The following is a 22,362-nucleotide window of genomic DNA, read 5'->3' as shown; positions in this document are numbered from 1 at the left end:
TTTCTCTATCTGACATAGCCATTTCAAATGTAAGTAGCGACCCAAATAGCCCGTCAAGTTTTAACGTCGTTATATCTTGGGCTTCTTCTATGGCAGTGACCTTCATGTTAAACTTTTTGGGTAAGGAGCGCAACACTTTGCGAACAATTTTAGACTCATACATCTTTTCACCAAGTAGTAACGAATTATTAGCTATCTTCAGGACCCTCTCATTGTATTCAGAGACTGTCTTATCTTCAGTCATTTTCAAGGCTTTGAATTTTGAAGTTATCAATTGCAGTTTGGATATCTTCACTTTAAAAGTTCCTTCATATGCAACTTCCAGTACTTTCCATGCCTCTTTAGTAGTAATGCAGGAATAAATAAGTTTGAACATGTTTAAATCGACACCATTGAAGATAGCATTTATGGCTCTTGCATTTCCAACTGAAGCTTATTCTTCAGCATCTATCCAGTCAATTTCTGGTTTTGGCACTGATACTCCATTCACAGTAATCATTGGAGGTTCATAACCACCAACAAGTGCTCTCCATGCTTTTCCATCCAAGGTTTTAATGAAAAATATCATGCGAGGCTTCCAATAAGAGTAATTTTTATCGTCCAATACATGAGGACGTGAAGCTAATGGTCCTTCTCTGATTATCTCCATTATCTAATAACCCGCTCTGACACCAATTGAAAAAACAGTGAGATAATCAATTAGGACTCCAGTTAATATTAAAGCTAATAACAGTTGTAATAGCTAGACGGACAACAAAGGAGAATAACATATGAAACTTTGTTAACCTAGTTCAGCTAATATTGCCTACGTCTGGGGAGCTGCATACAACCCTGATGAGTAATCTTTATTAATATTCACTTGAGTTAATATATATCGATACAACATATGGTACTCTGTTACTTATCTTCACGATGTCTAGCTTCAGGCTCCCCCTAAACACATGAGTGAATATCTTTGGTGACGTCTTTAGATCCCTCTAAAGATCCTCGTGATCATACCAATCACTTGTTTTGTTTGTTACTCATTAATAATTGTTACTACGATCAACATGACGACCTCATTGACGTAAGATCATCGTACCTTTTTAACTCCATAGCTTCTGCGGACGACCTTGATGCAAAAGACCAACCTGTACTTTTTGCTTTTTCACCGCAAAACCTCACCGCTGTGTAACATCACATACTTAATATATGTATAGATCTTCCTATCTTAACAAGATTCCTAGAATAGTGGGAAATCTTTTTATCTCTTAAATATATCATCTTTTAATTCATTAATCAAAGATAATTAGTCAAAGATATTCCATAAAATATTTTAGACAAAAACTTCAACAGTCTTTATAAATTGATGAAGAAAAGAAATCTCGCCACTCGCAAATCAAATGGATTATAGAAACAAGTGTACTGGCAGGAAATTAGAAGCTTTAGGAGTTGGTGTGTTTAAGGAATTAACTAGTTCGATCAATGTAGATGAATGGATCAATAGATTGATTGATTGCTTTAGGATTATCAGATGCCTTGAAGATCAAGAAGTCGAACTAGCAAAAACTATGTTAGGAGAAGAAGCAAGAGTTTGGTGGGAAGAAATCAGAAGAAGTTTGACTAGGATAGAGAAATCAAATTGGAGAAAATTTTAGGAAATGTTTGAAGAAGAATATTTCTCAAAACACTATTTTAGGATGAAAGAACAAAAACAAAGTCAAATAAGTTCTAAAAGATAGCATACAAGGAATGTGAATATAAGAAATATTTACTCAAATCAACAACAAAGAAGTTTTGTTCGATTAGTTAAGTCAGCTGCAATTACTAAGAAGTCAAGAAAAAACTCAGTAGCTGGCAATATTACAAGATCTCATGAAAGAGTATATGAAACTGCAACCGAAAGAGCTAATTTATGTCACAACTGTGTGAAATTTCACCGAGGTCAATATTTGGTTGGAGTAGAAGTTTGTTATCAATGCAAACAGTAGGGCATTTTAAAAGAGAATGTCTTCAATTGAGATTGGAAAAACAAAGGGAATCGCGAGTCGAGTCACAGATAATTCACGAATCAAGAAATTTTCTAACAAGGGAAGAAGAGTCTAGTGATAGTAAGTAAAATCGAATAATGGATTAACCAAGTGTTGTTTAGATAGTTGTTCATAGGTTTGTTTACGTTGTAAGTATGTATTATGTTGGACCTAAATAATAAAAAGTGTTTTTGTAAAATTGATGGTTGATGTTTAAAATTTGAAGGATGAAATTTTCTTAAGGAGGTAAGAAATGTGAAACCCCAAGCTTTTCTAAGACCATTGGAAAACTTAAGTTCTTTGAAGTAATTGGAATTTTAAGTGCTAAAGGAAGTTAAAAGTGTTATAAAAAAAGTGTGTCATGGTTTTTGGAAAAGAGGAAAATTTTGGCTAAGTATAAAAGAAGTGAGTTCTAGGCGTTTAGAGTTTAGAATAGGGGTAAAAAATATATAAATAACCTCTAAATGATACCTATTAGGTGGCAAAAGAAGGTTGAGAACCTCTAAACCTAGGTGTTTTAGTGTAGGTAGTACGCGACTAAAACCATGGAAAATTACCTCTAAGGACATGTCTAGGCATTTTGGGACAGCTTGGCAAGCTTGGACATGCAAGGCGAGAAGAAGGATTAAGAGGTTCGCTTGACAAGTGTAAGTGCTAGGCGAGATGATGGATTAAGAGGTTAGCATGACATGTATAAGTGTAGGCGAGAAGGTATTGTGAGGTTAGCAAGCTCATGTGTTAGATGACAAGGCTATGTAAGAAGAGTTGTGGAGGTTAGTTAGTAAGAAGCAAGGCAAAAGGAAGGCTAGGCTTTTAGGAAAGGCTATGCAAGAAGGACCATGGAGGTTATCTAGTTGTTTTGGACAAGCAACGTGGTAAGTTAAGCGCATTCAATTTAAGGCTAATTCAGGTGTCTTAAGCATGTTACATGCATTTTTACAGCCAAGTTGGAGCCGGATTGGAAGTAGGAGATGTCTTATGGAAAATTAAGGGTGAATTAAGCAAGGTTTATGTGTCAAATAATTTTCATGCAAAGATTCCTATAAATAGGCAACTTCACATAAGGATTTCTCAAACGTCACTTGTGAAATTTCTCTTAACCCACTTTTAAAAGTGCAGTAATTAAGTCTAGTTTATAGAAGAGAGCTACTGTGAAAATTAGAGGCGAGAAGATAGGCGGTTTGATCAAGAAAAGGCGAAAATGTCATTTTAGAAGAGAATATGAGCAAGATGCACTTCTAGAGAGCTACAGAAAACGTCCCTTGGAATTTGGTTCTAAACGTTTGAGGTAAGAACGTTAAGACATGTTAAAGTAAATTTGTAGACGGAAGTTTTATCAAAAGGGTTTATATATTTAAAGTTATAAACGCTCAAAGTCAGGTTATGTTTCTGGACAAAAAAGTAACTATGACAGTGGGTAAGTGTCAAGCATGACTAGGCATTATGGCATTGATTTTATTGTATAGAGTTTATATTGACATGTTTTGGCGCATTCGACAAGGTCATGGCACAGTCGAGCGACAAGGCATGTGCTTAGGTTGCGTACATGACTTGCGAGAAAAAGTTAGCGTGAAGCTGTGTGCACAACACAACTTGGACGTGATGGGTACACAGGGTATGCGGCCATGGTGTGCGCGTTGGCCCTCATTGTGACGTTAGTAGGCAGCACGTGGCCTACCTTAGCCAGGTTAGCATGCGGTAAGGCCCGCAGGCCATGTGCATGCGGCCAGCCCCACACACCATTTCATTAGCACCGAAGAGCTGTTTTGGGTTAATTTAATAATTTGGAAATTTTTCAAGGGAGTTTTGGATATTATCATGATCAAGGGATTAATTGAAGATTATATATGGATATTTTTTTTATCAAGAAGGCTATAAAGAAATTTTCCGACGAAGGATTCGTTCAAGTATTGTGAGTAACACATTGATTTCAAAATTAAACAAGGTTTCAAGCTACATAAACAATAGCTTGTGAGAAGATTTATAAAGCATGATTTCCATGTTATTGTTCGAAGATATGATTTATGATAAATTTTACTGAACTAATGTTTCAAGCTATACTATGTTTAAATGATGTATTGATGAAAGCAAAGGAAATATTTCCATGATTTCAATTGTTTTCTCTTAGCCTGAATATTCCATGAGACCTATTGTATACATATGGTTAAGTCCATACTGATGGTAAGGTTGGCAAGCCTATAGTTTATGGGCATCAGAAAGGGTATACTTTTTATGTCTTAAATGAGGAGGATTACAGCGAAAGCTGTTTCCTATCGACTATTCCGTCGTTGGACGAAGAGGCTTAATACTGTCTATGGAACATTGTCTTACAAAAACTATGCAGATGTTCAAGTATCATGTTATGAAATGACTGTTTATTGATAAATGTATTTAAGCTTCAGTTTTATGTAAACTGTTTATGAAAACTTGTTTTATAAAACCATTGCTCACTAAGTCTTTCGACTTACCTTTTTAAAATGTTTTCCATCTTTAGAGGTACATATTGTGAACCTCCGCGTACTGATCATACTACTGCCAAGCCAATTTAGTTTTTAACCATGAAAGGAATAGATTTGTTAAAAGTCTTTCTGTATTTGTTTGAAAGTTTATATTTTCATGTTTTGTACCTATATTTTACGTGGTATTTGTAAAAGGCATTTCAAATGGGCTATACTACGGTTTTTAAGTGATTTCAAGGATTAAAGTCTTCCGCTAGCAAATGTTTTATGTTTCACATGTTAAGGGTCAACTAGAATCATCTCAATGGTGGATGGTTTTGGTTGAATTCATGCTACCTCTCGGATCCACGACAGGTGATCTGAGGTAAGGTGTGACAGAAGGAAGCCCAAAACCACTAATCTCCCTTCACCTGATAAATCCAAAGCCACCAGCTCTCAAACTCCCTCCAAGTCCAAAACGACTCCTCCACCTTTCGAAAAATCCAAATCACCAACCATATCCTAAGAAATCCAAAATACCTTTTTCTCTATCGAGCAAGAATCTAATAAAAACCTTGCCATTGTTGTATAGGCCAAGGAAGGAACCTTAACCCTACGACAAGAGAAAAATCTTCTATCCCTTGTCGTCGACCCAACCAGCCAAAATAAACCCCTGAGTTTTAAACAATCCAATCAGGATATTTTTCAAGATTTCCTTTCAAACCCTGTTGTGTTTATTGATGACGTGTTTAAAGAGCAAGAAGAAGGGACAAGAAGCTCAGTTTTGTCCCAAAAAAGAAAAGAAGTTTCAAAGGAGGAAGTTAATGACCCACTCTAAGGGAAAAAAAAAAAGAAATAAACCCTAAGGTAGATGAAAAGACACCTTCCTTCACCACCCAAATCAACTTCATAAGGCCTCAACGCGAATAGATAAGTTTTAAGAGGTGGTGAGAGAAAAAGAAGAGGAAGAAGTTGATGAGGATTATATCTTCAAGTTCATGGATCACTACATCTGTAAACCGATGGAGAAAGGAATTAACGATGTAATCTAGTGTTAGAGCAACTTGCAAGAACGTATCTGCGGAGTCAAAGACAAATGAGTGATTTAGAACTGAAAATGGACAACAAATGCAAACAGTAAGGCAGAATAAAGTCAACTCAAGGGGAAATGACAGAGCATAAAACGTAGAATCAAGAGTTCCAAACACAACTTCTTGTAGTGAGGGAACAAAATGAGGTGGTGAGGAAACAAAATGAAACACTAACTGGTTTGGTAGAAGAGTTGGCCAGGCGGTGCGACACACAATTCTCCACATTATTAAGATATCAACATTTGTTAGTGTGTAGCACTATTCTAGTGCCTTAGGTTCCACATAACATAGTAAGACCCCTGATGCATTTTGATTCGGTGGTTAGAGCTAAGGAAGAATCAACAACCTCCACCATCGCCACAACATCCACCACCACCGCCACAACATCCACAACCACTACCTCTAGCGCCGCTACTTTAAAAGAGGATTGTTCTGTATTTTTGTATATGTCTTCTTTTTGTAAATCTTTAATTTTTACTTATGTAAAGTATATTCCTTGTATTTATGCTATTTTCAATACAAGTACATACTTTGATAATGCATTTAGTTTAAACTGTCGTAAGCTTGACTCCTCGCATTTTAGTACTCTTAATTTTTTCTTGCATCTCAATGATAACTTCAGTGAAATAAACCATGTGAAATAAAGTTTCATTTGTTGTTTAGGCATTTAACTTGTTAAGAAAACTTACTTTGGAAACAATTCTAAAGTTTATTAGGCGAGCAAGCTTTACCTCAAACCTCTTTGTAAGATTTTTCTCCGAATAATCTTGTCATTCATTTTTACCAACGAGGACATTGTTATCCTCTAAATTTGGAGGTGTGTGAGGTCCGAGCTAAAACTTTTGAAACTTTTTGAAGATCCTATCAAGGCATTTAAAAATAATGCCAAAAAGTGTAAAAAAAATTAAATTTTTTTGCATTCTTTTATGCAATTAAAAATAACAAGTCCAATGTTGCCTCTCGCCAAAAATAAGAAGCAAAGCTTCACAAATAAAAAGTAGAGAGTTGAATAGTAAGAGGAAATAAGTGTTATAGTTGAGGTGTAAACTTGAGATTCTCTTTGAATTCTTTGCTATTGTCATATAATATAGGAAGTTGAATTTAAGTTGTTGAAGAAAATGACAATGTTTTGTGTTAACCATTTTGGATTTTTTTAAAAAAAAAAAAGAAGGAAAGGAAAGAAAAAAATGGAAACAAAAATTATTGATATTATTTTTTATATATTTTTTGTTTTTCTTAAAAGATAATTAAACAAAAGAAAGTGGAAAGGAAGGAAATTAAATAAAAGGGTCATTTGGTTATTTTTTTCTCAATCATCTTCTCCACCATCAAGCCTTTCTTCTCCCATTTCTCATCTTTTTTGGGTTCTTCATCTTCAGAGCTGTGTTTAGGGAGGATTTGAGAAGATTGGAAGCAAATATTTTGTAGTTTGGAGGTTGAAGAAGATAAGAAACAACAAGCTTAAGTCATTTCTTGACTGATTGAATTGACACAAACATCCTCTTGTTTTTTAGTTGGTTTGAACTGCTTAAGAGAAATTAAAAGGTGAGGTTTATTTTTTTGGAATGTTTATTCAATTTATAACAAGTTTTGTGAAGGATGTTTGAGCAAATTCTGATGTTCGATTGGTGTTTTTCGAAGAGGCATTCAGGCCACAAGTTTGGTGTGCGAATTCATCAAGCCTCTGATTTTTAACATTTTCCAGATTGTACAGAGGAAGTTGGAAGCTTTATTAGTTATGGTTGAAAATTTTATGAAATTTCCTACAACTTTTATGAAGAAATCATAAGCCAAAAATGACTGGAAGTAAGCTTATATTTAGGAGCAATTCAGGGGTTAGTAGAAGACTCGATTTTGGACTCTCTGTTTTGGGCCATTTCTGTAGTAATCTGTTGAGAATCTTGTTTTCTTTCATTGAATTAATTTGTAGAGGAGTTCAAAACAAACAATTTGATATAAAGTACACTAATTTTGGTGAAGTACTGAGAAAATTATCAATGTTTGAAGTTAAGTTATTGAATCTAGAAAATTTTGGGAAATAGGTGAAATATTATTTTGTGTCTAAGTTTGGAATTGTTGAATGTCATCTTTTGTACGTCATCTTAAGTTAGTATAAAGATACAAGACTATTAAGGTTTTAACGCTCGATTTTGGTTTGTTTGACAAGCTAAGAGAAAATAAGTCGAGTCTACACACCAGTAAACTAGCCTAAGATTGTGAATGACAAACGAATTTGAAAAATGATTTCTAAACTGTTATTGATGATTGTGTTTTCATGTCTGAAATATGTTTTTATGAATAACACATGATTTTTATGAATGGTTTCAAGCAAAAATTTCAAACGTAGATTTTATGATGAAATTTATATATGAGCACGTTATCGTTTTTTGGAACAGTAGTTAAAACAATATCATTTTCAGCAAGTATTATTTTTAGATTTTTCAGTTTTCCATGAACAAACATGTTTTAATGTCTGAGGCCCGCTCTGTAGTTAGTACAAATGATGTAATCCTAAATCATTCATGTAGAGACATGAGAGTGGAGGGCATCCTATGTAAAGAGTTTGCATAAGGCTGGAACCATGAAATAGTCACTTTTAAGTTATAACATCGTTAACTCGATTATGATGGCCTGGGTAACTTAATATTAATCCTGAGATAACTTTGAACTTCTGTTCAAACGGTATTATCCTTAGATCTGCATAGGTGAGGGCAGCTCAACGGTGTTGGCCCAATAAGCCTCCAATTTCAGGGGTAAGACCGAGTGGATGGCTAGGGACATAGGGTACAAGATGGAATTCACTCTTACCCGCTTTAGGTTGTTGGAATTTGTGTCCTAAAACTCATACTTTGTTATTTGATTAAATATAATTTATTACCCGTTGAATCATATTCAAATATAAATTTCTCTCGTAATTGTTATGTTGAAGTTATTCGAATTATTCGAATTAAGAAAAAAGAGAGAAACCAACAAATATATATTAGATATAAGTAGGAAGATATAAACTTTAAGCTTTGTGTTTAAATATGATTTAAATAAATACGAATATAGATTCATATTTAGAAGCTTAGAAAGTTTTGAACCGGTCAAAGTTATAAAAGTCAACACGTTGACTTTTGATTTTGAAAAGAAAACTTTGACCGGATTTATGTTCAAATATGATTTGAATTTTAGAAAAATGAATGCGGATTCATACTCAGGATGTTAGAATTAGTCAAGACGAGTCAAAGTTTGACTTTGACTTAAGATTGGTCAAATGACCAAAATACCCCTTTAACTAATTTCTTAAATACTAAATGTTAGTGGGCGATATGGCAGCCTATTATGAATTAAAAGGCCACTAATTTCATTAAGAGTTAATTATTTGATTAAGTGTTGATTATATATGAAATAATTTACATGCAATTTGCATGTAAATTTCATATAAAAACTTCTCATTACCGAATGAGAAAGGGATGATGTTTTATCTAAAAATGAACACCTAAACGATACGCTCCCATCTCTCTCTAAATATCTCTTCACATAACCGAGTCCCACAGCTCCATTCTTGGTCCTGAGTATAGTAGGCTAGCTTGGTGGTTGTCCTTGTTCGTTATATTCAGGCAAAGAAGCGTTGGATTAAAGAAGAAGTTCAGAACTACAAAGGTAAGAACATCGTTTACCTTTTGGCTTTTCGTTTAAGTCCATCGCATAGTAGATGCATGTTAACTTCTAAATCATTTAGATGCATATAGAGTAAAGCATGATCCTTTAAATTCCGCTGCTGCATGTCTCTAGTGTTTTTTCCATCATAGGGTTAATAAATAGGTTGTTCCCTTAAGGACTAAATCCAAGTCTTGAACAAGGGGCCCCACCCTCTCATTGGCCCGAGAGGGATTCGGTTTGTAGGTTGGACCTTATACCAATTGTTCAATAGTGGATCAGTGGGACTTAAGGAACAAGAAGTAGTCTCGAATATAAAACGGTATTTTAACCCAGTCGAGGTTACGAACAACCTATGAAGAATTAACTTACTAATCATGGTTATATCAAATGGATACAAATATATCTATAGTGAGGGGAATGCAATTATGGGACTTTAGTGGAATGACCCATTAGTTAACGAATGTTGATTAACTAGGTCTAAAAGAGTTTAGCTAGTTAATCTCAGATCGTTGAAGCCCATGATCTATAAGTCCATTAGATTCCCCTTCTAGCTTATATGGAATTAACTTAGAACAATATGTTGGAATAAATCAAATTGTTCGAATTAAGTAGAGAGAGAAACCGACGAATATATGTGATATAGCCGTCGGTTATGGAGCTTTATAGTTTAAATCTGATTTAAATATTAAAATATAAATATGGATTCATATTTGGAAGCTCGAAATTGATGGAAAAGGTCAAAGTTATAAAAAAGTCAAAGCGTTGACTTTTGACTTTAAAAAGTCAAACTCTGATCGACTTTATATTCCAATGTGATTTGAATTTCAGAAAAATGAATGTGGATTCATGCTCGGGAGGTCAAAATTAGTCAAGACGAACAAAATGATAAAAAGTCAAAATGTTGACTTTTGACTTGAAAAAGTCAAAGTTTAACTTTTCTTTTTAATGATCAAATGACCAAAATGCCTTCGGACTATGTCAGTTAGATTTTCCCACTAGCACTTAGTGAGATAGGTGGCTACATGAGATGTAAACACCTAGCCCACTAAGTTTCACTAATTATTAGTGGATTATTAGGTGTTAAGATTTAATAAACTAATTACATGCAATTTTGCATGTTGCATGTAATTAATCTATAAATAGGGTATTTTTCATATTGAAGAAATTTTTTACCAATTTTGTAATTTTGAATTACACAATAAACCATTTTTCTCTAAAATCTCAACCTAATCTCCCCCCAATTTCCATCTCTTTCTCAAATTCCTTCACTTAACAAGTCCCACAACCTGGTTCTAAGTTTGGAGAATAGCGGGTCAACACTAGTGGCGGTCTCGGTTCGTTATCATGAGAAGTTTTGGAGAAGTTAGGAAAAACTTCAAAGGTAAGAATTTATTTTAACCCTAATTAGTGTAAGTAGGTTACTCTTAATCATGTTAATCACTAAAGTGTTTAATTACAAATAGAGTAATTTTTCGATACTGTTTTCCACTACGTTCGTATGCTTTCGATCATGACCACGTCGGGAAAAACATTAACTTTAAATAATTATTTTAACTTTTACTCGATGTTGTCAGAGAAACATTGGGATTGGTCCACCTTTGATCGACGTAAAGTTGACCACGTCAAGATAACTGTAACGTTTGATTTTTTTTTTTTGAAATTTTCCTTACTCCATAAGTGAAACGTTGGGATTGATCACAAGTAAAAGTTGACATTTTCACTTATGGTGTCGGGATTAGGTGGTTCTCACGATGTTCTTAGGCTGCCTCACAAGAACCCATGTTATTAAGAATTCTGTGTTCACACCCAAATTTGAAAGAGAAAGAGAAAAGAGAAAGATAGAACAAGAGAGATAGAGAAAGTCTGCTTGCTACAGTCAGTCGTCGACGTTGTCGTCTGTCTCCTTGCTCATTGCGATCGTGTGCTCTGCCGACCACCTTCCTCCTTTCATCGTCGTCCTACGCCACCGTCCCTACATTTCGATAAACATAAGTTTTTGTTTTTATCTTTTTGCTTCTAAATAGATGTATGATTATTCTATGTATATATTATTGTATATTATATATTGATTATTGAATATAGCTTGTATATTGATTATTGTATGTATAGATTGATATTGAATTTGTATGATTGATATTAAATTGTATGTATAGATTTTTGAAAGTTTATGAATTAAAATGTATATGAAATTGTTGGAAGGTTATGAATTAAAATGTATATGAATCGCTTATGAATTAAATTGTATGTATAAATGGAATAATGAAATTTGTAATAGGTTAGAGTTTAAATTATTGAAATTGTGATTGTTATAGAGGGGGCCCAGTTGAAATTATATTTAAATGTATTGAAATTGAAGATTTTTAAATTGTTGAATTATATTTAAACTAAAAGCTCTCCTTGACAAAGTGACAGGGCTGCATGAGCAAGCAATGAAAGAAAGTAACCAAAAACACGAAGAAAATGTTTGTCAGATGGAAGAAATAAGGAAGATGATTCAAGAGCTAACTTGGGCACATAGAGAACTTGATTCTATTACAGTATGTATTTTTCAACTTTTTAAGTTCTTTAATTTGTACTTGTGATATATATCGAAATTTCATTTCTTGTCATAGTAGGTTGGGAGACATGGGAAAACCGACATCTGCGGCCATTAGTAGATTTAGTTTTTAGTTTTTAGTTTTTATTTATTCTGTAATTATCGAACCTACTGTACCTTTTTAACATTTGAATTAATCTTAATATAAATTCGATTTGATATTTTAATTATTTTTTAGTAACTTTACTTTAATCATTTTTAGAATTTGATTGAATATAAATTGAATTAGAATCCAATAGAAAAAATTAAATAATAAAAAATAAAAAATATTTTACAAAAGTTTTCCCGACGCACAACGGGGATTGACTTTGGTGCCTATACCGACCAGCGTCAGTCCAAGTTCCCTCAACGCAGTGTCAAAGATCACTTTTGCCGAAGCCATCTTGTACGTCAGCAATACTCTATTACCGACGCGTTGATCGAACGTCGGGTTAAATGTTTTTGTCAATGTGTCACTCTAGTCGACGAAGCTAACGTCAGGAAAAACTAATGGCCGATGTTGTCTGGTTCCAAAATAAACTTTGCCTATCACGACGTACTACTGTTGACATTTCCCTCGACACGGCTATTTGAGTCGGAGTAGCCATTATTGACACTTTTTGTGGGCTCTACCGACGCCTGTTTGCGTCGGCATAACTACTACTTCTTGTAGTGACAACCAGATAATGGCTACGTTTGGATTAAATGACAAACAATAGCCAAGAATGGGAAGATCAAGCTTTGGCTCTCGCAAAGGACGAAGAATCGACGGTGGAATGGATGGAAATTCAATGTTGGCATTGGAAGGACAATTTACCGAGATGGACAAGTTTCTCTAATATATGGAATTACGCAAGTAAATGCCACAGGCATCTCTTGAGTGGTAAATCAAGTAAATGGGATGGGATGTGTGGGATACGGTGGTCCCCAAACCATCGATGCATGCCAACTTAATATAGAAAATGTTGCATACGTAAAGAATGACCTATACCCCAATACCTACAATCCTAGTTGGAGAGATCATGTCACACCCCCTCCAGGATCACCTGCTCTGGATCCAAAAGGTGGCATGATGTCAACTGAAACTTTTCTCCTTTGAAATAATTCTAGCTGACCCTTGACATGAAAACATAACAAATTTGCCAGCAAAAGTTTTTAACTTGATAAAAACTTTAAAACGGTAGTGTAACCCATATGAAAATAAATTTTATAAATAAAATGTTCAGTAAGAATAATTTTGACAAAACATGACAACACTTCCAACAAAACATTTCCTTTAACAATAAAAAATCATTTCACAATATGATACTTGAAATATTGAACTTTTGCATAGTTTTTGGAAGACAATGATCCATAGCCACATATAGTATTAAACCTTTTCATCCTAAGACGGAACAGTCGATAGGAAACAACTTTCATTGTAATCCTCCTCCTTTAAGGCATAAAGATATACCCTTCTTGATGGACCATAAACTATAGGCTTATCGGTCCTACCATCGGTATGGAGTTAACCACATGTATATAATACGTCTCATGGAATATTATAGCCAAGATAAAACATATTGGAAACATTTATCATGAAACATGGCTTTAAATTAATGTGTTACTCACAACACTGGAACTGATACTTAGCCTGAAAATCCTTTGAAGTCTTCTCATCCTTAAAAGAATTCACATTTAATCCTTAACTAATCATTTGGTCATGAAAATATCTAAACCTTTCCTTAAAATTCCAAAAGATATCAAAACAACCCAAAAATGGACCTTCGGTGCTCACTGACATGGTGCATGGGGTTTGGCGCACGCTCATGGCTTGGGGCCTTGTTGCATGCTAACATCGCTAAGATGGGCTGCGCACCATGTGTTAACTTCACAATGAGGTGTCGCGTGCGTTCTAGCCACCTACCCAGAGCGCCCATCGTGTGCCTTGCGTGCGTTGTGCTGTGCACACATCCCTGTTTGATAACCTCTTCATGCAAAGTCATACGTGCAGCCTGAGCGCATTCCCTACCGCTCGGCTGTTCCATGGCCTTGTCATGTGCCTCAAAAGAAGCCCAAAAATATCCTTTATGAAATAAAATCACACCCATGTCGCCTAGTCATGCTTGACACTTACCCACTACCCATAATTTCTTTTTCTTTCAGAAACATGACTCGACTTTGAAAAATCATAACTTTAAATCTATAACACTTTTGGTAAACCTTCCTTCCTCAAAGTTTCTCTAAAATATCTTAACTTTCTTAACTCAAAATGTTAGAACCAAATTCCAAAATACTGCTGTTGATCCTTCTGGAAGTACACCTTTCTCAAATTCTCTTCTAAAATGACCTTCTCACCTTCTTTTAATGAAAGCACCAATCTTCTCACCTCCAATTTTAATAGAAGCCCTCCCAATGAACTAGACACAATCTATGAATTTTTTAGACTTATTAGAGAGAAATGACATTGGTGGGTTGTGAGAATTCCTTAAGTGAAGTTGCATATTTATAGTGGAGCCTTGCATGAAAAGTTTATGAATCTCCTTAATCCACCTCTTACTTCTAATCCACCTCCTACTTGGCTGCAAAAAATGCATGTGATTAGCTTAAGACACCTGAATTAACTTTTAATCCATTGCCATAAATTTTCCATGTAGCTTGCCCAAAACGCCTACATAACCTTTATGGTCCTTCTCGCATAGCCTTGGCTGCCAACCAAAAGCCGAATGTCCCTTGACAAGCCCAAATGCCTAGAGTCAACGTATTGTTAACCTTCAAGCCTTTCTTACGTGACATGCTTCTCGCCTAACACCAAGCCACCACGCCTTCTCACCTAACCTCCCAAGACCCAAAATAACCTCTAAATGATAGCCTTTTTCGCTCAATGACACTCATTTAGAGGTTCTTCAAGCCTAATGCACAAGCAACGGGCCTTGGCTACTTACCAAGCATAAATGCTTACTAACCTCTTTAGAGGTTTTCTTCCTTCTTTTGGTCACTCAATACATAAGCAAGATAACCTCCAAAACGCCTAATGACACTTATTTAAAGGTTATTCCAATTCTTTTATCCACCTACACACCACCAAAATAACCTTTAAACGCCTTCCTCTTGAGCCTCAAAACTTAGCAAAATTTTCCTCTTCTTCCAACAACCATGACACACTTTCTATGACACTTTTATCCTTAATTTCCTTTAACACTTAAACTTCCAACCACTTCAAAGATAAGTTTTCCAATGGTCTTAGAAAATTTTAGGGTTTTACGGATCATCCTAACTTCAGTTGCGGAGGAAATAGTCAGACAATCAAAGGCGACAGGGTAGTCAAGGAAACCACAGTGAAGCATCTAGCTATCGCCAAAGACATCACAATGGCAGACCACACCACTCAACACCTGAACATCAACAAGCCACCACCGCTACTCCATTATCCTCATCATCTATAGAGGCCCTTCTATGCGAGTACATGTTGAGGAATGATACCTTTTTGCAAAGTCAAGCCACTTCAATTAGAAATCTAGAGTTATAATTACGACAACTAGCCAGCGATTTCTCTGGAAGACAGTAGGGATCCCTCCCAAGCAACACAGAAACATCAAATCAGGTAGGGGGATTCTTCTAAAAAGAAAAGTGTCAATCTGTGACACTCAGAATAAAAAAGAATCTGACCATCCATGACGCAAAATCTAAACATAAAGACCCCACTTTTAATTAGAATGCTAAGAATGGCACTTCAAGTAATGATTTTAACCCTTTCGATATCTCTTTAACTAATAAAACTTCATCCTTGCAGAATAATGACGTCTAGAAAAACAAGGAAGTGGATAGAACTAGGCGAGATGAACAATATAATGAAGCATCTAACCAGGCAATAAGCTTTCATCTGGTATTGCCTCCTCCATTTCTTGGTCACCTTTAGAAGAAAGGCGATGAACAACAATTCCAAAAGTTTCTAGACATCCTAAAGCAGCTTCACATCAAAATTTTGTTTGTTGCTGCATTAGAGCAAATGCCTTCTTACGTAAAATTCCTGAAAGATATCTTGGTAAAGAGGAGAAGGTTGAATGACTTTAAAACAGTAGCTTTAAAGCAGGTAATAAGTGACCTCTTCAAGAATGGGGTATTGGAGAAGATGACAGACCCTAAAAGCTTCACAGTACCATGCTCTATAGAGAGGATGGAGCTTGGTCGCGCACTATGCGACGTAGGGGTAAGCATAAATCTAATGCCTCTCTCTATCTTCAAAAACATAAGGATAGGGGAGGTTCAATCTACTCAAATGGTGCTCCAGTTCGCTGATAGATCCATCGTGTGACCTGAGGGCAGGATTGAAGATGTTTTATTTAAAGGGTGTCAAGTTCTTATTTCCTGAAGACTTCGTCATCCCAGACTACAAAGCTGATCAAGATATACCTATCATTAAGGGGAATTTACTATGCGGCTTAATGGTGAAGAAATCAAGTTCGACGTTGTTACTACGATGAAGTTCTCTTCCAATGCTGAAAATTGCAACGCGATAGAATCCCTCGGGTGGGTTATTTTGAAGAAGAAGTATTTACCGACTTATTTAGCCCTGAAGAATTCTTTGAAGAAGAGGACCCTGATTACGCCCTAGAAAAAGTAAACGCCGTGTCTAGCATAAGTATGTTTGAACCTTTGGATATGCAAACCAAAGATTAAAGAAAGAATAAGAAATCAATTGAAGAGCCACCAAAATTAAAGCTCAAGCCATTGCCCAACCACCTGAAATATGCATATTGGGGAAAAATGACACTGCCCGTCATCATCTCCGCCCAACTTAATGCCGCTGAAGAAAATGGGTTATTAAATATGCTAAAGCACTGCAAAAAGGTGACAGGATGGACCTTGATGAACATTCAAGGAATAAGCTCATCCTATTGCATGCATAAGATCAGGCATGAAGAAAGGCAAGAGGCACCATTCAGTTTTAGAGATGATTGAACCTCATGATGAAAAAAGTGGTAAAGAAAGAAATCATCAAATGGCTTAACTCGAGGATCATATATCCAATCACAAATAGTGAATGGATCAGCCCATTTCAATGTGTCCCAAAGAAGGGGAGATGATTGTCATGAATAATGAAAATAATGAGTTGATCTCAATGTGAATAGTCATCGGGTGAAGGATTTGTATAGATTACCGCAAGATGAGTGCGGCAACGAAGAAGGACCACTTTTCCCTACCTTTCATTGATCAATGTTGGACAAGCTAGCAGAAAAGAAATTCTACTGCTTTCTATATTGCTACTCTGATTACAACCAGATTACAATTGTTGAAAAGGGGTTCTTACCTTGTTTCACTTTGACAAAAAAAAAATATTTATAGTTTACCCTTAGTCTTACTGTCAATAGGTTCATGGATTACGTTAGGAAACTAAAATTGTTGAAAAGGGGTGCTTACCTTGATTTGATTTGACAAAAAAAATTTTTATAGTTTACCCTTAGTCTTACTATCGATAGGTTCACAGATGTCGAACCCAAGAGAGTAAGGCTAAGTAAAAATTTCTTGAATAAAAGATTTATAGAGATGAGATTAGTAACAAAAAGAAAAGAAAAGCATTGAAAACAATTTGGGGGAAATCAATAAGGACCAAGAATTAAAGGAAACTTTAAATTGCAAGTCAATTCACAAGAAAAAGAAATTAAAGATTGAAACTGAATAAGAAAAGTGAGGAATGAGCTTAGGCTATTAATCTATTCTTATCATTGAATCAAAGATGATTAAGAATTGAATCATGCTTAATTAAGAGGGGTTCTTGATTCAAGATTCTTCATAAGATCAACTTCCTTGATCTTGGAAGAATTTTGATCCAGACAAGAAAAAAAGATGATTTTCATAAGAATTAGTTTAATTCTAGCAATATTAACTAAAGCCCTTAACTTGTTCTTTCAAAGAAAGTGAAATTTTCCTCACAATTTTGGTAAATCAAGAATTAATTGGGAATTAATTGTGCACTAAAAAATGCAATTAATTTCAAAGAAAAATGCCAAGAACAAACGAAATTCATCAAGCATCATTCAATTTCAAGAATTGCTGAGAAACAATCAAGAATCAAGTAAACTTTTGTGTAGAGAAAAGTAATCTAATTAGTCTTACATTAATTATCATACCTAATTATCTTGCATACAAAGATTAAATCAAAATTGAAATCAAGAATGAATTTGACAATGATTATTGAAATTGAGGATTCCAACAAAAAAAAAGGATTTCAACAAAAATTTACGTTAAGATCAGGATTGAATCAAACCCTAATTACATGAAAAATTAAAGAAGAGAAATCCTCAAAGAAATGATTAAACCTAAGCCCACTTACCTCAAGAATTTACCTCTCCATCATCAAGAAATCTAGAATTTAATTTGAGGAGAGAGAAAAAATAAGGGCTTCCAACAAAAATTTACGTCAAGATCAAGATTGAATCAAACCCTAATTACTTGAAAAATTAAAGAAGAGAAATCCTCAAAGAAATGATTAAATCTAAGCTCATTTACCTCAAGAATTCTCCTTTCCATCATCAAGAAATCTAGAATTTAATTTAAGGAGACGAAAAAATGGTAGAATGATGGATAGGATTTTGGAAATTACACTAGAAGAAATATGACCTTTGGTGTCGGTTGAAAAAAATGAAAATGAATGTTTAATGTCGGTTTTTAAAATGCGGATGTTTAATGTCGGTTTAAAACCGACATCAAAGAGAAAGGATTAATGTCGGTTTAAAACCGACATTAAAGCTACTTTTTATTATTATTATTTTTATTTAATTAATATTTCCCTTTTACACTAGGGTTTTAATGCTTTTTCCTTTCACCCATTAGCAGCCGCCTTCATCCCTTCCCTCTATCCCTCTCGTCTCCCCTTCTTGCATCTAATCCTCGTCCATCTTTCATCTCCTCTTCTTCCCTTTCTTCAATCTCCACCGTCGCAAAGTTCCAACTCCCTTCTCTCCGCCTTTGATACCTCTCTCACATAATTCCATCAGACGATGACGGCTATAACCTCAGGTGCAACTTGTTTGTTCGTCCAATTCCTAAGCTTACATAGAAAAATTGGATGGGATTGAACAGTGCGAAAGATGGGATTGAACATTCCAGATTCCACAGTTGCGTTGAGTGAGAGAAGACGAAACAGAGAGAGAATCTGAGGAGAGAAGAATTTCAGAACCAAAAAACCCAAATGAAATTGGATTAAGAATTAAGAAGGGAAGATTAGATAGAGAGAGAAAAAGGATGAAGTGATGAAGTAGGATCTGCTCACGCGGCGAAGATTATGTCCTTTTGCTTTGATCTCTATCTCTCGCATCTTAGAACAGGGGGCTTGCTGGAAAACGCGTTTTTAACCTTTTTGGGGGGTTTAGGTGTAAATGTCGTAAATCTAGAATGTCTTTTCATTACAAAATTTACAAATTCTTGTTTGGATTAGAGAATGTAATTAGGGTTTGGGTTAGGGTTAAAAAGGAAGGGAGCGTTACGAAGAAGATGGAGTTGACCATTAAATAATAGCTTTTGACTATACGCTTCACTTCTTCTTCTTACCTTGCAAGTTTCCTTTTAGCTCTTCCTTCCATGTTCTCATCGCCCCGTTTTTCTTTTTTCTTTTTTTTACTTTTACTTCTTTATTACATTCTTTATGGCTTGCAATATCCCGATCGGTTCTACGCCGCGACTTCTTATGCCGGTTTTGATGGATCAACGAAATTGTCTTCAAAGGCCCTCAGGTCTAAGTTCTCTGATGAGGCCGCTTTGTTACTCTATGGCTTGTATCAGCAGGTACTACCACGTGCTCTTACACCTGTGACTTACCGGTGCTGTTTCAGTTTGGTTGAGGTTTGAGATTGGTGCATTTTTTGTGTGACTTTGGTCGCGTTTTCCCTTTCGATTTGTGTAATGGTGGAGGCATAATGTGTTTTCTGAGGGTGTTATTTGCTTCAAGCGTATTTTCATTTTTGATTTAGTCTTTTGTACGAATTGCGGTGACCATTCTCAGTGTTCGGTCCTTGCACTGGATGAATCGGCATTAGATGTGGATCAGGTTGACAACCTAATCAAGTTTTGTCCAACAAAGGAAGAAATGGAATTACTAAAGGTGCTTCTTTCCTTCTGTGCAACTGCTTACATTCAGTGGCCTGAATCATATTGCATTTCCTTTAGTTTGCACTACTTCTTTGTGGTCGGCTTTAACGTCTGCCTTAATTTTGTTTGAAACCTTCTCTGACATTGAATTTTTTGCTTTTACATTCAGGGTTACAATGGGGATAAGGACAACTTGGGAAAATGTGAACAAGTGTGTTAATACATTTCTCTTTCATTCAATCTCCTTCCAGCTTGCTCCTTTCTTATTTATTTTGTATGAAGATTATAGGCCAACTTATCATGCAATTCAATCCTCAATCCCATGTTCTCGTTTGAACCATGGCTTGGGAAAAATCCTATTTTAGCATCTGAGTCCCTTCTTTTATATAATTATATGCTTTGGTTTTCTTGTTATTTAGAGAATCTGTTTGCTACAAAAAATTTAACCTGCTTCTGTCTTCTTCCCCAACAGTTCTTTTTAGAATTAATGAAAGTCCCACGAGTAGAGTCCAAGCTAAGGGTATTTTCTTTCAAGATACAATTCCGATTGCAGGTGAGGGGACAACCTATTTAATTCTTCCATTCCTTTTTCCTCTTTCCTTTTTTATACTACCTGTCACCAATTTCACTATTTTCACTTTCTAGGCCTCTGACCTTAGAAATAGTCTGAATACTATTAATGCGGCATCTGAAGAGGTAAATGATATTCTTTTAAATTCCCTTAATTTAGGTGCACTGTTTGAACATTTTCACATTTTAAACCCTTTTCTCCATGTGCTAGTCAAATCAGAAGTTCGGTAAAGTTGAAAAGGGTAATGCAAACTATCCTTTCATTGGGTAATGCTTTGAACCATGGAACGGCTAGAGGTGAAAGTCTTTTCCCTTAACGCGTTTATGTCTGTACATTATTTTCATAGCTCTAGTTTAATTGCAACTTTTGAATCCTAAGTCATTTAACTTGTACTAATCTTTATATCATCATCATCATCATTATTAGTTTCATTTGCATACCCAAAAAAAGAAAAAAAAAAACCCAGAAGGGAGTCCTTCTAAAGAAAGGAGCTTCAACTATACGAATTAGAATCTATAAAATAGTTACAAAAGGTCTACGAAATCAAAGCCCATAGGGAAATGTAATATTGAACAAGCAACCAAGCATCATTAGCATCCTTCTTCAGCCCTCTAAACACACAATCATTCCGCTCCCTCCAAAGAATCCAAAGAATAATTCACATCCCGAGAAGCCCAATAAAAGCATTATTGATTATACACACACATATATACATACAAATGGTTCTAGATCCAGATAGAACTCTACTTATAAACCAACTTTTTTAGTGATGCCATGCATAAGGCACTAGATACGTTAAATTGAAAAACTTATAACTTTAAAGTAGTACAAGTGTTTACTGGTTCTTACTCTTTTCTCCTTTATAATTGTCCACTGACAATTTTTATTCATGCTATGACATGTGTTTTGTTTCTGTTTTACTATTAGAACTTCTGAATGGTGTCACCAAGACTTATGAGTTCTTTCTATTGTTCATATAGGTTCCGCTATTGGATTTCGGCTTGATAGTCTCCTTAAACTCACTGATACGCGAGCCAGAAACAATAAGATGACCCTCATGCACTATCTATGTAAGGTAGACTTCTCTTATTTTGCTTGTCAAATAATTTTACTGGCTTGCACTCGGTGTATTTCGGTATTTTTTGTATTATATTTGAGTAAAAACATCCTTCTATTGAAGTAAACTCTCGTCCCACCTGCATTTAGTAAGGATGATTTTATTCATAATTACAAGAATCTTAGAATGGATTCTTGGTTGTTGATTGTGTATTTTGTGTTGATATATTTGTTATGAAATGCAATTGTAGGAAAGGGGAAGGCCTTTAATAACACTAGAGTGAAGCATAGAGTGAAGCGGTCGATTAAGGTGCCCACGATTAGTAACAAGCTAGCAGATATGATGATTATTCATGGAGGAAATATGGCCAAAAGCCAATCAAAGGTTCTCCACACCCAAGGTATAAAAATATGATTGCTTTACTTTTCAACTTATTGTGTTGATGTTGCTTATTTCTTTATAGATTGATATTGGTTTTCATAATAATGTTATGTAAAAAAATGTTGATTATTCATTTGGCGGGCAATATTATGAGCTAATCAATTACAAGAGTTCATAGGTTGCCACATAAAATGTTTTTTTTTTATTTGGGAAAAGGATTGTATATGATTGCATCTATGGAATATTTCTAATAATAGATTGAAGACATTTAGGAAAGCCTAATGGCTGAGGTAGACTAAAGAGAGTTATGTGTATTGGGGTGTGGATATAAAATCTTAAAAACTTTTCATCCTTCTCTGCAATTTTAGTACTTCAAACAGCTTTGTTATTCTATATAAATGGTTTATTTGGATATTGTTTATAGATAATTGAAGTCATATCGGGTTGAAAGCTAAGCGATTGTGCAGAGATTGCCAAGCGACCGTTGAAAATTGAAGACTGAGGAGGCATTTAGGATTTTTAATTATT

At 35.1% G+C, this 22,362-nt stretch overlaps 1 protein-coding gene across 1 annotated transcript; it reads left to right on the top strand.

Moving 5' to 3' along the window:
• Nucleotides 1–407: 407 nt before the first annotated feature.
• Nucleotides 408–21,569, top strand: LOC127151172 (formin-like protein 17). Its single transcript, XM_051090593.1, has 7 exons — nt 408–504; nt 19,708–19,838; nt 19,995–20,036; nt 20,298–20,378; nt 20,471–20,521; nt 20,616–20,692; nt 21,377–21,569. The coding sequence occupies exons 1-6, from the start codon at nt 408–410 to the stop codon at nt 20,664–20,666; spliced, it is 453 nt and encodes a 150-aa protein (XP_050946550.1). The 3' UTR covers nt 20,667–20,692; nt 21,377–21,569.
• The last annotated feature ends 793 nt before the right edge of the window (nt 21,570–22,362 follow it).

The sequence above is a fragment of the Cucumis melo genome, chromosome 10, assembly GCF_025177605.1.
Source record: "Cucumis melo cultivar AY chromosome 10, USDA_Cmelo_AY_1.0, whole genome shotgun sequence".
NCBI lineage: Eukaryota > Viridiplantae > Streptophyta > Magnoliopsida > Cucurbitales > Cucurbitaceae > Cucumis > Cucumis melo.
This window is presented reverse-complemented; position numbering and strand designations above follow the sequence as displayed.